The 16,438-nt window shown below is 47.4% G+C and overlaps 1 protein-coding gene across 1 annotated transcript in view; it reads left to right on the forward strand.

Annotated features, from left to right (window-relative positions):
* Positions 1 to 16,438, forward strand: part of LOC130126421 (filamin-A-interacting protein 1-like) — a 28,915-nt gene that overhangs the window by 4,919 nt on the left and 7,558 nt on the right. The window contains exons 2-4 of the mRNA XM_056295932.1: positions 6,638 to 6,932; positions 7,902 to 8,075; positions 9,151 to 9,329. Of these exons, the coding sequence (XP_056151907.1) occupies positions 6,645 to 6,932; positions 7,902 to 8,075; positions 9,151 to 9,329 (641 nt within the window). The 5' untranslated portion in view covers positions 6,638 to 6,644. The remainder of the gene's footprint in view (positions 1 to 6,637; positions 6,933 to 7,901; positions 8,076 to 9,150; positions 9,330 to 16,438) is intronic.

Genomic DNA, 16,438 nt, shown 5'->3' on the forward strand with positions numbered 1-16,438 from the left:
TGCACTTGATCCCTTTCATGATCTTCATGCCGTAAAGATGATATGGAGTAACGTCACGCATCCAGAGTAATTTAGTGCTGGAAAAGTCAAGCGGTCAAGATGCCGACGCTCTGACCCGCTCTCTGGATATTTCAAATAAAAGCTGTTGCAACCTGTTTGAAGTCACAACTGTAAATGTCTGAGACCCAAAACAACTGTTATGGTCTCGACTTCTCCTAATATGGAAATATTACTAATAATGTATGAGTATGACCATGGCTATGATTCATAGTCTTACAATTTTATGGACTGGTGTGGCCGATATTCTGCCTGCACCTAGTCGTATGGTGAGGAACAGTGTCGCTGGATGCTTTTCTGGTTGCCACGTTGTGTGATACTGAACACATATTGCATGACCCTGTCTCCGCACAGAGGCAATGCCATGCCAAGGCCAATGACCCAATAAGCCGTTAAAACTTGTAAAAAAAATCTTTGATTGCCTTCGCGCTTTGTGTGAGGACAAGTCATCGTAAAACATTCAGAGTAAACATCTAGAACTTTGTGAAGTGATGTGTTTATAACCACAACATCCCAAAGTTGTCATAAATCCTAACTGGCTCATCGTGGGATTGCGTGAATTGAGCCACTACCCGCTAGGGGTAGAAAAGGGCGAGTTTGTTTCCCTTCCTCTGTACTAAATTGCAAGGCTTTACAATGTGTTGGCGTTGATATATAGAGCGTTGCCTCAGTTCCCCTTGCCCAGAGAAACCTTACCTGCTGCAGCTACAGCACAGCTCCAATGGAGGGATCATGTTAGCGGTACATGAGCGGGATACCAGGGGATGAAACCCACCACCTGTACCGACATTCTGCCTAACATGGCACATCAGACTCCAGTGATACTGGCTGCATTTGATATTAATAGAAAGGATCACTACAGTAGGAGGAACTGTAAGTGGCCGGACATACAGTGATAAGTGAACTAGGCCATGCTTCATAAGGGGTTTTCAACTGTGGCACAATGGCCGAGTTCAGGATTTACTAAATTGGCATAGCCGTCTGAACAGAGAAATGCAGCCTCCGCTGCTTATCTTTACTTTCCTGGAACACGACTGTTATGTAATATCTGACCCTCAAGGGTCACTGGCAGTCTAGGTTGAACGGGTTCGTCCTTCACAGGGGAAAAGAGGTCCTGACATAGCTTTCAATAGCAGCCAGACTGAGTTTGGGTTCCGCAAATTTCATCCATGACTCCGGCTTCCATTGAAATTCTCATGTCTTGGCGGGACGCGGTGTTTTCCTAAGTCAGGACTGAAGAGCCTCTCAAGCTCGCTGCATTTTATCAGCGTCCTCTGGCGTAACAAGTTGCCAAACTCTTGCGTGCAAAGGAGCATCTCCCGCTCCTTATTTAGTCATGTTGGATTCATGGCGCGGATAAATCAGACTCACCCAATTAAACCATTTATTCTTCCACACTCGGTGAAAGGGCCGCCGGATTGTTTGCCACTGGTGTTCCTCATCTCTCATCTGTGTCACACCCCCACATGTAGCCCAACATACGAGACAGACACCCACACACACATAAACACATATATATCTCTGTACATGTCAGAGGAGCAGGCTTGCAGAGCCACTCAGCAGTAGGGCAGCCGAATTTCAGTGGGCGAAAAGATTTTTACACACACAAACAAAAATAACAACATCGTTTAGGTGTCACTGCCTGTTGTCAGTTCGACCCACTGGTATGGTTAAATTTCACAACTCTGCAGCTGAAATATACACACACGTAACGCCCAGCATCTAAACCGAGAATCTATACGCTAGTTAAACTTAGCCCAACGCTACGTGCACGTGAATCTGCCTTAACGGAGAAGCAAAGAAATCCATCTGTCACTTACGGTGTGACGTGCCATCGCGTGATGAAATGTGCAGGTGGTGTAATAGATACCGATTTGGGAGGTATTAAACTGCAATGTATTTTTCAATTATGAAATAGCCTTTGACTGCCATGTCAAAATGGCATCAGCTAACATGCTGACATGGTGACAAAATGTTATAGTCTCTATTTACTTCTACTTCAGAATAGAGGCACGTGTTTTGCAGGGATGCTATAAATACCCCTGTGTGACAGCTGGACCGGGCGGACAGGGACTGGCCTTGCCCAAAGCCGTGGGGGCAGGCTTGGGGTCTCATTTTAAATTTAGGCCCGGGCCTTGAGTGGGGCCTTGCAGGGTATTAGGGCCCTATTTCACATCAGAGAGCACCGTGCATTGGATGTTGGGTAATCAAAAACATTCCTGGGATGGCTCGGATGCTGTGGATTTGTGTGGGTATTCTGCGGGTTGGCACCGGCCTTAGCGTTAGCCTCATTGTCTGCCAACCCCGCTTTATCTTCCATGAAGTCCGGTGGGAATGGTAAATGCGAGGCTGGATTGCGGGACACGTGGTTCTGGAATCCCCATTTGGACATCTGGAGGATTCAAGACAACCGAGATCGCGATGATAACTCAATTGGCGTAGTGGGTAGTGGGGGAAGCGTGGAAGACGGTGTTTAAAACTAATAGAGAGGCACAAATTTGTTAAAAGGGGGGGGGGGTACTGAGAGGTCTTCTTATCATTTGGGGTCAATTGAATTTAAGTAATGGGTTATTCGCATGAATGGCTGGGCTTTAAATGCGCCCAGTCGTTGATCTAGTTCACCTCAGCCCACAAGAAAGTTGGACTTAAAGGATGAAGCTATCAATATGAATAATTGCTGCTGGGGTACGACATGGCTGCACAGATTATTTTGCGTAATGATGTAAAGCGGGAACCTAAAGTTCCCCTCATTTTAGGACCACACGTTAGGACAAAGATATTCGTCCCAATCTAAATGACGTACACGGCTGATGAGGAGGACAGCCGAGCTTGTTTGGGTCACAGAGGGTTGCATCACCTTGATTCGGAAAACTATCTCGGGGAGGAAAACTCGCTCGGCAAAGTGACAGATTGTTTTGGAGCCCATCTTTTTTGCGGGGCACAGGTTCGTTAGTGTCCTTTGCTGCCACAGCCTGTACACCGAAATATGTACAAGTTTGTCTCCATGCAAATTAACATTTATACATCAATACGCCGATACATCGGTACAACTACATGCATACATATATATGACATTCTCCCCCCCTCCCCTTTTTTCCTCCCAAATTGTACCCGACCAATTACCCCACTCTTCCGAGCCATCCCGGTCGTTGCCCCACCCCCTCTGCCGATCCGGGGAGGGCTGCAGACTACCACATCCCTCCTCTGACACGCGTGGAGTCGCCAGCTGCTTCTTTTCACCTGACATTGAGGAGTTTCACCAGGGGGACATAGTGCATGGGAGGATCACGCTATTCCCCCCAGTTCCCCCTCCCCCATGAACAGGCGCCCCGGCCAACCAGAGGAGTCGCTAGTGCAGCAACCAGGACACATACCCATATCCGGCTTCCCACCCGCAGACACGGCCAATTGTGTCTGTAGGAACGCCCGACCAAGCCGGAGTCAACACGGGGATTCGAACCGGCGAGCCCCATGTTGGTAGCCACCCGGATGCCCCTACATACATGACACTCTGACAGACAAAACCGTCTGTAACGCTGAGTAAGCTGACCTCAGACGCGTCAAGCCTCAGCAATACAATACATCAACATGTCTGCGTTTTCTGAGCGGCTGGAACCAACCCGCGCAGAGTCGGGGACCGGCCTTGACCTTCCTCGTCTCCTCCTCGCTCCACCGCTGCCCTTCCATCTAAACACATTCGGGCGGTTAGTTTTGAAGTATGGCACTAGTTTAACCCCTGCATTTCCCCGAGATGCCTCTCTGCTCGGGGGGATCGGCCGGTTAATCATTTTGTCGCTTCACATCCACACATCCCTCGACTGGAACTGCACACACACGGACGCGGCCGCTTGCCGAAACCGAAACAGACGTCCAGTTGAGTTGGGAGTTTGATGCCGCTGATCCAGAAGCTATTAATAAATCGCCGGGTGTCTAGTGCAGTATCAGCCGTTCCGCTGGTATCCCATCCAGCTGCCCGAGCCACGTACTGTACCACACACATTTAACTGCCCCTGTGCCCCAGTTGCGCCCCATTTAATGCCCTCAGACTCTGGCACCGGCTGAGCGGTGTAGCGCTCGTGCAGGCTGCTGCTCTTGACTCAGTGGTTTGCAGCTCACATTCCCCACTAATAGTCGAGGACAGGAGGAAGGGCATTGAAGTTGATCCCCAGCCAAAAACCACCTCTCCATGGAGCCAGCATAAACTCATTGAACTTTCAAAACTAAGATAAGGAATGTTCTTTGTATGTTTTTCAGCGACCCCCCCTCCCCCCCGCCCCCCGCCGCCCCCTCCATCTTCTAAAGTAGAAAGATTCAGCCAGTGCTATCTTCTTCCCTTTAATGTGCTTGGGCCCTTTTCCTGGAAACTGGTGGGATTCAAAGAGATTGGTTTCAGGCATCATTGGAAGTCACCGGGTCTGAGCTGTGCAGACCACTACTGCATAAGAAGATAAACATTTTCGGGGGGACGTGAACTGAAACCTTCAATGAACTGGCTGCCAAAGCCCTGTATATCGCGTATAGAGAGCCTACCGCCCCTTCTTTGACAGCTAGTGCATATTGAACATCTTGTTTTAATCTATTTACTATGATTCATGAGGTTATTGATGTTCACAGGCCCTGTGTTCGACTGGGGGGGGGGGGCTCCCAGAACGCATTGCTTTTTAAGGGTCTCAAGGAGAAATTGTTATGCTAAGGTGACGGGTCGCTGTGTGTGTGTGTGTGTGTGTGTGTGTGTGTGTGTGTGTGTGTGTGTGTGTGTGTGTGTGTGTGTGTGTGTGTGTATGATCATCTTAGATGTACATTTGGGATTTCTAGGTGTCTTATATTTCTGTGTGCACATGTGCATGCTCATGTAGTGAACATAATATGCATTATGTGCATATGATTAGTCTGTGTGTGTGTGTGTGTGTGTGTGTGTCTGTGTGTGTGTGTATGTGTGTGTGCATACGTGCACGGTATGCATGCCTAATAGCGAACGCATGACAGTTCGATTATGCTGTCGAGGCTGTCTCGTTGCATGAATAAGGGGGCAGAGGTGCTATGACATCACACAGGGAGGTGCAGATGGGAATTTGGGTATGGGTGTTCGATCACCAGCAGCCAATACCAAAGTCTGTTTGTGATTACAGAGCCTGTTGATGTCATATCTGTAACCCATCACACAGAAAACACTTGCTCGCTGTCCCACGGCTGTTGTTAGACACTAAAGCAATAAAGGAGGCTTACGTGCCCACTTGCATGTGCACACACACACACACACACACACACACAACTGACTGTTGACTGCTGTCGGCTCTATTTCAACTGTGTTGCAGGTCACATCAGCATGAGTGGTGTTGGTAAAAAAAAAACAACAACAAAACAACAAGATTAAATTTACAAACTCATCTGAATTTGTCTTCCTACTCTGTTCTACCTTGGATTTGCCTTAAGAGTTTTAATATTAGCAAGAGGACCGAGCAGCCACGACTCTCACAAATGTGCGAGCTTTTCCAGACTGTCAGCATTAGGTCTGAGATATGCAACCATTGTGAAAGAGCGGGACATGTCAGGAATGCACACACCCACCCACACACACACATGCAATGTGCATGCAAACAGTTAGACAACACACACACACACACACACACACACACACACACACACACACACACACACACACACACACACACACACCCACACACGCACCCACAGTGTTGGTTGATTAGGCGTCTTGGGTGTTTTGCCCTTTGCAGACAGATTAGGGACATGACAAATGTTAGATATGGGGTACCGAGCAGTCTTCGAGCTGATCTTATATCCTGTGCCAGCCATTTCTACATTCTCCTGTAGGTCTAATTCTGTCTGGGTGTTATTGGATGGAAGTGGGTCAGAAAGACAGGGGGGAGCTGTGTGATATGAGGGATACTTACAGCCAAAGTCATTCAACTCACTGTAAATGTTGGCTTTGCAGTATGAGAACAGTATGTTGCATTTATTTTCTTTTTCTGTCCCCCCCCCCCAATTTCTCTCACTTTCACTCTCTCTCATTTTCTCTCTCTCCGCTCCGCAAGAGCGGCACGCTAGCCGAAGATGAACATAACAGTCTTCAGATGACACCTTTTCGAACACAATGAAATGGAGAAAAAAAAAACAAACAAACAAACTAAAAAAACAAAAAACAAAAACAAAAACAAAATGCACTGAAATGCATAAAATGGGAAAAGCCATTACAGGACATATTGTGTACCAGCAAGACCTTTATCTTCTCCTTTGAGAGCAGCACATCACTGGTTTGAAGACTGTGAAAAATCCTAGAGATTGTCGTTTTAAATAATAATAATAATGACAATAATAACAATAATAATAATAATGACAATAATGGTAATAAATAATAATGAAGAAATTAATTTAAATGATTAAATAAATTATTATTACTGAATTATTAAGTATTATTTTTATTATTTAATAATAATTATTCAATTATTTATTAATTATTATTGATTAACTATTATTTAAATCATTTTTAGTTCATTTAAATAATGAATTTAATTTAATAATAACTAGAAAAAAAATCATGGCTGTTTGCTTGTCTGTCCAGGTAGAGGATGAGGTCCAACAGCAGCGGGGTGGAGACCCCGGCCGACGACGTGCTCGGGGTCCCCCAGGGCAACGATGACATCGGCCAAGAACAGGAAGTGGTCTTACCCATAAAGAGCCTGAAGGTCAAAGCTCACCAGATGGAGGATGAGGAAAAGCTCGCGCTGGAGGTGATCTCTGGCAAAGAGAAGTTACCCTTGGACTCCACAGAGGCTGAAATACAAAGGCCGGCCATTATGGACCTGTCTAAAGCAGACCTGCTGAAGCTGCTGGGGGTCATGGAGGGAGAGGTTCAGGTGCAGTGGTCACTTTCTTTGTCAGGAGGAATCTCCTCTCGCTCCTTACATCCTGTGTGTGTGTGTGTGTATGTGAGCAAATCATCCTCATGCCTATGACATACAACTTCACTATCTATATAAAATGCAACTTGACTGATTGATTGATTGGTTGATTGATTGATCTACCCTACTACTCTGGTTCCCTCTGCTGGTTGATTTGAGTGTTGGTTTTCTTTGCATTTGTGGTTGAAAATGTCCTTGAGTACTGGCGAGGGGACAATTTTTCCATCTGTCTGTCCCAACCATTTCTAATTCTGGGACAAGTGCAGAAATGGCCCCAAATCAGCATTGCTACTTGGCAACCCTTGTTGACCTCTAACCTACTATAAACTTTATGAGGTGAACTGCAACACTGAGCGGAGCAAAATGCAGCCGGCGATATGAATTGTGAAAATGCAGGGTTGGTCTGAGAGGAAACCGTGGCGATGTTTGCTTTGGACTGAGTAGGCCTGTAATTTCTACTATAGCCCCACTATAACGCCATGGCTCTATCTAGTGGTTGAAGATGGCAGTGAAGCAAATCGGGTAGACCAGCCAAGCGTACGGTTAAAGCGCGTGTTTACTGAGTGACTCTGAGCCGAGGCACTGATCTAGACTCTAGATTTGGCTCATACGAGGGTGAATGAACTACACAGCCAGTGAATCACTTAATAAACACCCTATGAAAGAGGTTATTATGTGTATAAACACGTGCATTTATGGAGAGTGCGATGGCAAAAATAAAGCGCTGACGATAATGTGCTGCAACACATCAAGTTGGCCAACGCAACACAACTTTTACACACATTGCATCGCTCATTGCAGTCGTATGTGTGTGTTTCTGGACAGCGGAGCCTGTGTTTCTCTTGACACGTCTGCTGCAGGAATGGCTTGACAGTACGCAGTATGTTTTGTGTAACTGCATTTCTCATGTCTCGGCATTTCCAGGCCAGAGAAGATGTCATTCGCTTGCTGAAGTCCAAACAGACTCGCCCAGAGGCCTTGGAGTCACGCTACGGTTCGGCAGTGCCTGGTCCAGCCCTGCAGGCCCTGCAGAGGGACAGTCTTATCACTGGCACAAAGCAGCACGGCCACAATCTCCATCACAGGCCTGTGCTGGAGGTTAGTCGTTCAATGTCCATGTCACTGCTGTCAGATGAAGTTTTTTTTTGGGGGGGGGGGGGTTTCTCCCTTTTTCTCCCAAATTGTACTTGGCCAATTACCCCACTCTCCCGAGCCGTCCCGGTCACTGCTCCACCCCCTCTGCTGATCCGGGGAGGGCTGCAGACTACCACGTGCCTCCTCCGATACATGTGGAGTCACCAGCCGCTTCTTTTCACCTGACAGTGGGGAGTTTCACCAGGGGGATGTAGCGCGTGGGAGGATCATGCTATTCCTCCCAGTTCCCCTCCCCCCCAAACAGGCGCCCTGACCGACCACAGGAGACACTAGTGCAGCGACCAAGACCACATCCGGCTTCCCACCCTCAGACATGGCCAATTATGTATGTAGGGACACCTACCCAGCCGGAAGTCACACAGGGATTCAAACAGGCGATCCCTGTGTTGGTAGGCAACGGAATAGACTGCTACGCTATGCATTTTTCTTTTCTCACTGTGTTTTCTATTGCACATTTAAATTTGAATGGGTTTGAAAACCACTCAACCCATAAAGCACCAGGAAAGTTAAATCAGAAACGTGTCATTGCTGCAGGAATCGTATTATTTCATCATCGGATATCAGAAATCTGACAACTGCATGGTTGGTGTACTGTCTTGAACTCGACTTGGACTTTTCTTGCACGTGGGTATCGACAGAACTCAGAAACACTGGCCAAAGTATTTTATTGATAACTAATCTCTTATCAGTGGAAAAACCTGGAACGTTTGTCTCAGGGTGGGGATGAATTTTTGACAGAGAAGCTGTTGTACTGCCTGTTGCAAGCCCGGAAGTTGCTTAGTGACTAAAAGTGAAATATTACAGGTGTCCATGTGTCTCCCAGGTTGCTACTGCAAAAGAAAGGTCACTTTTTAGTCAGTCCTGCCCGGCTGAAGGAAGCACAGAAAAACATCAATCTACCGAAACACATTCAAAGTTAAAAAGGAGAATTGGTAAAGTCCATCATTCATATAGTCTATGTTACAGGTAACATTATGTTCTGCATGTGTGTGTGTGTGTGTGTCTGCACCTCCTTCAGCTGGAGCGACTGCAGGAGAAGCACAAGGAGACGTACCGGCGCATGCTGGGTCAGTTGCTGCTGGCGGAGAAGTGCCACCGCCGCACCGTGCAGGAGCTGGACACGGAGAAACGCAAGCACGTCGACTACATGAACAAGAGCGACGACTTCACCAACCTCCTGGAACAGGAGAGAGAGAGGTGAGGAGGGTGAGCTAAGAGAGGGGAGGCAGGGGAGGGTGAAGATGGGAAACAGCATTGGGTGAGAGACGTGAGGAAGAGGAGGGAGTCGGAGGACAGGACTTGGGGAGGGAAGGAAGGTTTTGCTGGAAACATGAAGCCAAACACACCTGACAGACAATGAAATGGGGGGGGGGGGAAATGGGGGAAGAAAGAAGAAAACGACTGATTTGTGGAACGTTTCACCAACCAAATAAGGTAGAAGACAGAGAGAAAGAAAGAGAAAGAGAGAAGGTCAAAGAGAGACAGAGATGGAGCAAGAGATGGAGAGGGAGATGTATGGGGGAGAGAGATAGAGGCCAGAGAGGTGGGAGGAGGAGAGGAAGAGAGACGGGGAAAGAGAGGGGAAAGATAGACAGAGAGAGGTAGGACGAGAGAGTTTGGGAAAGACAGAAAGAGAGCGGGAGGGGGACAGAAACTGAAACTCAGAGAGAGAGAGAGGGAGGGAGGGACAGAGAGAGAGAGGGAGAGTGAGAGAGACGTATGAGGTCAAAGAGAAGACAGGAAGCGGTGTGAGGGGAGGAGGAGGAGGGGAGGGCTGAGCCTGGCATGAGAATTGGCCAGCTTGGAAGCTATACGTGAGATGGAGAGATTAAAGGCATGGGGGGGGGGGGGAAGAGTCGTGAATAGATTGGCAGGATGAGAAAGTGAGGTTTTAGCCTTGAAGGAAAGAGAGATCGAAGTGACAGAGAGACAGAGAGAGGTCAGGCTTGAAGAAAAACCCGGAGGGACATGTAAGTGTTATGTGTAGAGATGCTGGCTCTCCTGAAGCATCATATGAGCAGTAACTATTAGCAGAGGTGACTAAGTGGCTCTGATTCAGACAAAGTGTATGACTCCACTCCTCTGACCTCCGCATTCATTCAGGAAGACAGGAGCTGGTCCCTCTGGGCTGGCTTTGGTGTTGTTTGACCACCTACTCAACAGAGTTTTGCTTCCTCTGATTTGCTGCAATTATTAACTCTGCTGACCATGAGCTCAGGGTTCGAGTAGATTTACCCACGTCACCTTTAAAGAGACACTCAAAGAACAGAAGTTGGGGGTGGGGGATTACTGCAACTGAGGAAATAAATGGCATTTCAGACCAGCCCATCTTTCCCAGGTCAACCCTGGGGTTGCAACCTGGCCTCTTGGGTCAGGAAGTGTGTATGTGAGGGCCGCTCTGATGGCCGAGCGGACGAAACCGCCATTCTTGCAGTCCGCTCGTCATGTGGCTGGGAGGTTCGTATCCCAGACTCACCATAGCCGGTCACGGCCAGAGCGTCCACGGTGTACGGCCTTCATTAGGCCACCCTTACTTGAGGGATAATGGGTGTAGATCGGTGTAGTGTTTGGGGACTCGTCGTTCTCCAGCGACCCCTCTGGCCCATCTGGGGCGCCTGCAGCCAAGCAATCGAAAGCTTTCTCCCTGCGTCTCCTTCGCGGCCTGAAGGTAATGCAGTCCATGCGAGGCTTCAGCGTGTAAAATAGCGAGAGCAGCCTACCCGAGTTTGAAGGAAGCTGGTGTTAGGACTATCTCCTTCCTGCGGAAACGTGAGCCAGGGGAGGTATTTGACAAGAGTTCCGGCCATATGCCATTGGGTTAATCGGGTGGGATAAGGGGAAAAACTAGGAATAAAATAAAAATAAAAAAGTGTGTGTGTGTGTGTGTGTGTGTGTGTGATTAAAGAGGGAGTGGTCCCATCAAGTGTATGTAAAAGGCCTCAAAAGGAAAAAGCAAAGCTAGCATGGGTCTCTGTGTGTTCACGTGTGTCAATATGAACTCTTGCAGGTGTCTGTGTGTGTTTCAGGGCCCATGCGGCCACATGTGATGCACATATACTGTACATGTGCGTGCACGCACTGTGTGCATATTGGAGGGAGGCCCCCCCACTAATCAAATCACCCTCACAAAGACGCAAGATCTCAACCGACCGTTGCTTGTGTGTGCATGTGACCTGTCAGTGCCCTCTGGACTGTGCTAGTTAGCACACACATTGACCTCAGCGGACCACTAACACTGGATTACGACCCAGTGCATGCTGCCAGCCGTAACCATTTACGAGATCTGTAACAAGCGTTTATTAATGCTTGTTATGTCCGCTCCGCACAAATAAAAGATGGGGGACCAATCAAAAGCTGGGATGTCGTTTCATTAGTAATGACTGCAGCGCCATCATTCACCGTCATCATGCACTGAACTGAAGGGAGGATTTGTAGAAGCCGTTTTGATGCATGTGCCCTACCCTATCACGAGACATTTTTCCCAGAGAGGTTAGATGTTGTGCAAAGTAGCACTGACAACTTTGAGTACATGCATTATTCAAGTCGTTGGAGCTTTGGCCATGTGTGTTTGTGTTTATGATATGTAGTAAGTGTGTGTAATGGTCGTCCGCCGGAGAGATCAAACAGGCTGTGTGTGTGTGTGTGTGTGTGTGTGTGTGTGTGTGCAAATCTGTAATTTATAAAGCCAGTCATCTGCAGAGCAGACTAGGGTGCAGGTATACACGTCCAGCTGCAATTCATAAACCCGTCAAATACTTCAAACGGTCCCTTGCAGCCCTTCCCCCCAGTGGACACGCGCTCTCTCCCCGCAGGTTTGAGCGGAGGACACAGGAAACAGACCGTGGAAACTAAATCATTGTCTTTTGACAGTCCGTCCTCCATCGCAGACTGCAGGAGAAGCCCAGGAGACGAGTCGCATACCTGATCTCGCCCCTTTGCTCCTACGGCTGGATTTGGGGAAAGGCAAACAGGTTCACCTTGATGTAAACTATGCCGATGGAGAAGTCGCGTTGAAATTCCGTTTTGAAATCGCAAATCAATCAGTGCAGTAGGATTTAAAAGATTACAGAGAGGTTTGTCAAGTTCTAAACTGGGGAGTTGATCTTGTTTGAGACTGTAACTTCGGAGCTAGGATACATAATGAATATGCGTGTGACACACGCTAGACGGAAGTTGTGGGACGTACTGTTGCAGTAAACATACGACACTGCATGTAAAATAAGGGTAAAAACACTCATAATAGGAATAGCGACTCTTAGCGTAGCTGCTTTAGACGCGGGTTGTTATGATGCTAATGTAACTGGTTATTTTCTTGCCCGGTGCGGGATTCGACACGGGTGTACTGCACCACAAGGCGACGTCACTAACCGCTCGGCTAAAGGATCAAATCCGTTACCTAGGGGCTAACGTCTCTTATTAGTGGTTTACAAGTCGTCACCCTCCCCGGAAGCGCGCCCTCGCGCTTGTTATTCCCGCGCTCCGAAGAGACTTCTGAGGATCTGCACACTTCCGGATCCCACCGCTGCCACCAATGTAACCGGTTATTTTCTTGCCCGGTGCGGGATTCGATATGGGGTGTATTGCACCACAAGGCGACACCGCTAACCGCTCGGCTAAACGGTCAGACCCGTTAGTTAGTGGCTAACGTGTCTTATTAGTAGTTTACACTAACAACAGCCCAAAGCTAATTTTAGTTGTTGACCGTTACAGCGGGGGGGGGGGGGTCACATCGTCACCAAGCCGTCTGCTTGTTGTTTAGCAGTAGCGTCAGAACCGTTTGAGAAGCTCTCACAGATGTTCCGGAATGGCGTCCTGACCTGATGGCTTAATGGGCTAAATGGCGCCATGGAGATTCGCTGGTTTATGGGTTCAACTCCCAATCAGAGCACCCGTTATTAGAACTATCACCCAGGAAAATAAGGATGAATGAAACTCGGCGGATTCGTGACTTGCTTTTGAACGCCAATATCCGTATAAGATATTGAGAATTCAGTGATGGTGGTAGAAGTGAAAAGACTTGTGAGTTCAGTGGTAAGGTCTTCTTAATGATGATGCAAATGTTGCGGGTTCAAACCCAGCATCTGTCTGTCTGATTTCTGAAAGCCAACATCCAAAGGAGAGAGTGAAAGACACACTGGTTGGGGTGAGTAAGAGAGGATGTCGTGGCTCAGTGGTTGGTGCTGCATTGAGCTGTTGCAAAGGTTGTGGGTTCAAAGCTCGTCTGAAACGTTCTGTTGCTATTTAAATTCAAAGAGCCAAAGGAAATATTGAAATGGTACAGAAAAAAAAAAAAGACTTGGTGGAGCAGCGGTTAGTGGTGGGTTGTAGACCAGAATTTAACATTCTATGCAAGTTTTGAACACTCCCATCCAAAAGAAAAAATCATAAGCGGCCAGAGAACACCGCTGAGTGTTCTGGTGGAGCGGTGGTGAGTCTTCCACATTGACGCTCAGCGTGTGGTGGCCGGTTCAAATCCCGCTGTGTGTCAGTACCAGGGCCAACAATGAAGTAGTCTTGGAGGAGTGTGGAGATGGTTCTGGAGAAGAGCTGTGGTGGAAGAGAAGGGGGATGATTGCCTAGGAGGAGAAAGCAGGGCCATGGTGGTGGTGGTGGTGGAGGAGGAAAGGAGGGGTGGGCAGGCCAGGTGGACCTCTGAGCCACCCCCATTTCATCTGTTGATAGACAATTTGATGATGTTATTATCATGTTTGGTGTGTGTGTGTGTTTACCCAGCTTTATTATATGGTGAAAGTAAAGACAAGTTTAGGGTAAGACCAATCTGGTCACATAGCAAACCCTTTCTTTTTGGAAAGTGCAAGTTGATATTAGACTTGGATGCATTCATGCGAGGGTCCGCCTAGGAGGCTGCACATCCACAGACTGACAGGCATTTTTATTAGGTAGATATTTTTTTAGCTTGAGCGCTGCATATTAAAAAAACTTTTTTCATATATTTCCCATTCAATTGACTTGGGCACTGTGCAAAAGTCTTATAATGGCAGAAAAAACTCGTTTTTTTCTGTGTGTGTGTGTGTGTGTGTGTGCGTGTGCGTGTGCGTGTGTGTGTGTATGTGTATCTGTCCGCTGCTAGTCTTGCATACTGCTGAGCCTGTAAGCCTGATAATTTTTGTGCGTAGTTATGACGTATGGTCAAGGACCTGTTGTGATTGCGGTGATTCAAGACCTTTGAAAAATGTATACCGTAATTGAGTGTTAACTCCTCAGCTGTCCAAGCACCGGAGAAGGAGAGATAGGCCTGGCAGGGATCTGCACTTTACTGAGTACACTCCTCTAGTTTAGACCTGAGATTCAAGGATCGACAGCGGGCGATGGCCGTATCCACACTTTGCCGTTCCCTGAGCTGACCTACATTTTACTTCTATCTGATCTTAACTTTTAAACTCCCTTCGTATGCCAGGTAGTTTCCAGTGCATTACATGGCGTGTTTACAGACTGCCCTCTGTCAACCCTTTAGGGAGAGCGAGAGGGACATGTGTTCTGCTAGTTCCTGCTCCCTCAGCACCAACACAGCCCACATTCTTTTTGACTCATGTCATGCAAGGACACAAACATATACTGGTTTGCCATCACAATTTGCCAAAGTAGTCATGGAGGAATCTGAAATGTGCAGGGTTGTTTTCATAAAGGCAGAGTAGAGGAGTGATTTAGACCATACCATACTTGATGGATGAATGGGTGGGTGCATGAGGATGGATGGATGGATGGATGGGTAAATGAGTTAATTTTGCACCACAGCTCAGAATTTCCAATATACACGTGCACATATTGTAAAAATACAGAAGCAGAATGCATGTACCCATGGGTCCTTCCTTTGCGCTCACCATGTCTAGTACAGTTTTGACATTCGGTTTTCAAGGTTTGGTGGGAGCATCTCAACATACCTCCTTCATCAGTCACATCACCTACTACCATTCCCATGTGTGTGTGTGAAGAGTGAAAAAGTCAAGTGTCCTGGGCCAAAGTTCTGTAGGAATGCAAAACAAAGGAGCCGCGTTTGGCTTGTAGCCGCCAGGGATTAACACTCTCAAACAACAGAGCAATTTGTTTGTCAGGAGCGGAAAATATTTAACTGGCACGGAGGTATGTGCAGCGATTAAGGGATGAGATATCTCCCATTCCTGAAGGCTGTCCCATGGACTGTAAAGTCTCCAACACAGAGAGAAAATGTAGGGTCGTTGTTGAGCCACAGCCGATTAGTGTGATTATCGTAAAAATATGGGTGAGCACATGATCATATGGTTGTTAACTAATAATTTTTGGTAAAGAAATCACTATGAATAAAAGTGACATATCATTAGACCCTCTTACAGAACGTCAAACACCCACTTGTATAGCCTGTATAGCCTCGGTGTGTTGGCCTTCAGGAGAGTCCCGTGTTCGTTTTGCATCTGAAGTCTTTCTTTTAACACTGCATTGATCAGATGTGTTCTGCACAACATCGCCGCGTCTCTCTCGCCGAGCATTTAATGCTTTTCCCTGTCGAGAGTAATCATCACTGCACGACACTTTGTTTTGACAGCTCGATGGCAGGTCAAGTCTGATTCAGTCCATGGCCGTCCACCATACGAGACAGGCTGCGATGCCTCCAGGCGAATTCCTCGGGGAGCACGGGATGAGTGAAATGCTGTTATATGATGAAAATGTGCTTCTCAAAGCGACATTGCACCTGTGTACATGCTTTAAGAGAATATGTTTTCTTTTTCTTGGGCAAAAATTTTAGTAGCCTGGAAATCTAAAGGCACATAGCTCAAGCTAGCCACTTTCTTTAGCCGTGATTACGCTTGCCTTTATGCCAATACTATCTCGAGATGTAAATTAACGGATAATGCATCCATCCCCTCACTTTAAAGCTATTTCATTAAAAGTAGTTATGCTAGATCAATAAAAAAAAAATTTTTTTTTTTAATTTTTAAAATTTCCCCCCCTTTTTCTCCCAATTGTACTTGGCCAATTACCTCACTCTTTCGAGCTGTCCCGGTCGCTGCTCCACCCTCTCTGCCGATCCGGGGAGGGCTGCAGACTACCACATGCCTCCTCCGATACATGTGGAGTCACCAGCCACTTTTCACCTGACAGTGAGGAGTTTCGCCAGGGGGACGTAGCGCGGGGGAGGATCATGCTAATCCCCCCAGTTCCCCCTCCCCCCTGAACAGGTGCCCAGACTGACCAGAGGAGGTACTAGTGCAGTGACTTGGACATATACCCACATCCAGCTTTACACCTGCAGACACGGCAGATTGTGTCTGTAGGGACGCCCGACCAAGCCAGAGGTAACACGGAGATTC

Source organism: Lampris incognitus, chromosome 16 (assembly GCF_029633865.1).
Source record: "Lampris incognitus isolate fLamInc1 chromosome 16, fLamInc1.hap2, whole genome shotgun sequence".
Taxonomy (NCBI): domain Eukaryota; kingdom Metazoa; phylum Chordata; class Actinopteri; order Lampriformes; family Lampridae; genus Lampris; species Lampris incognitus.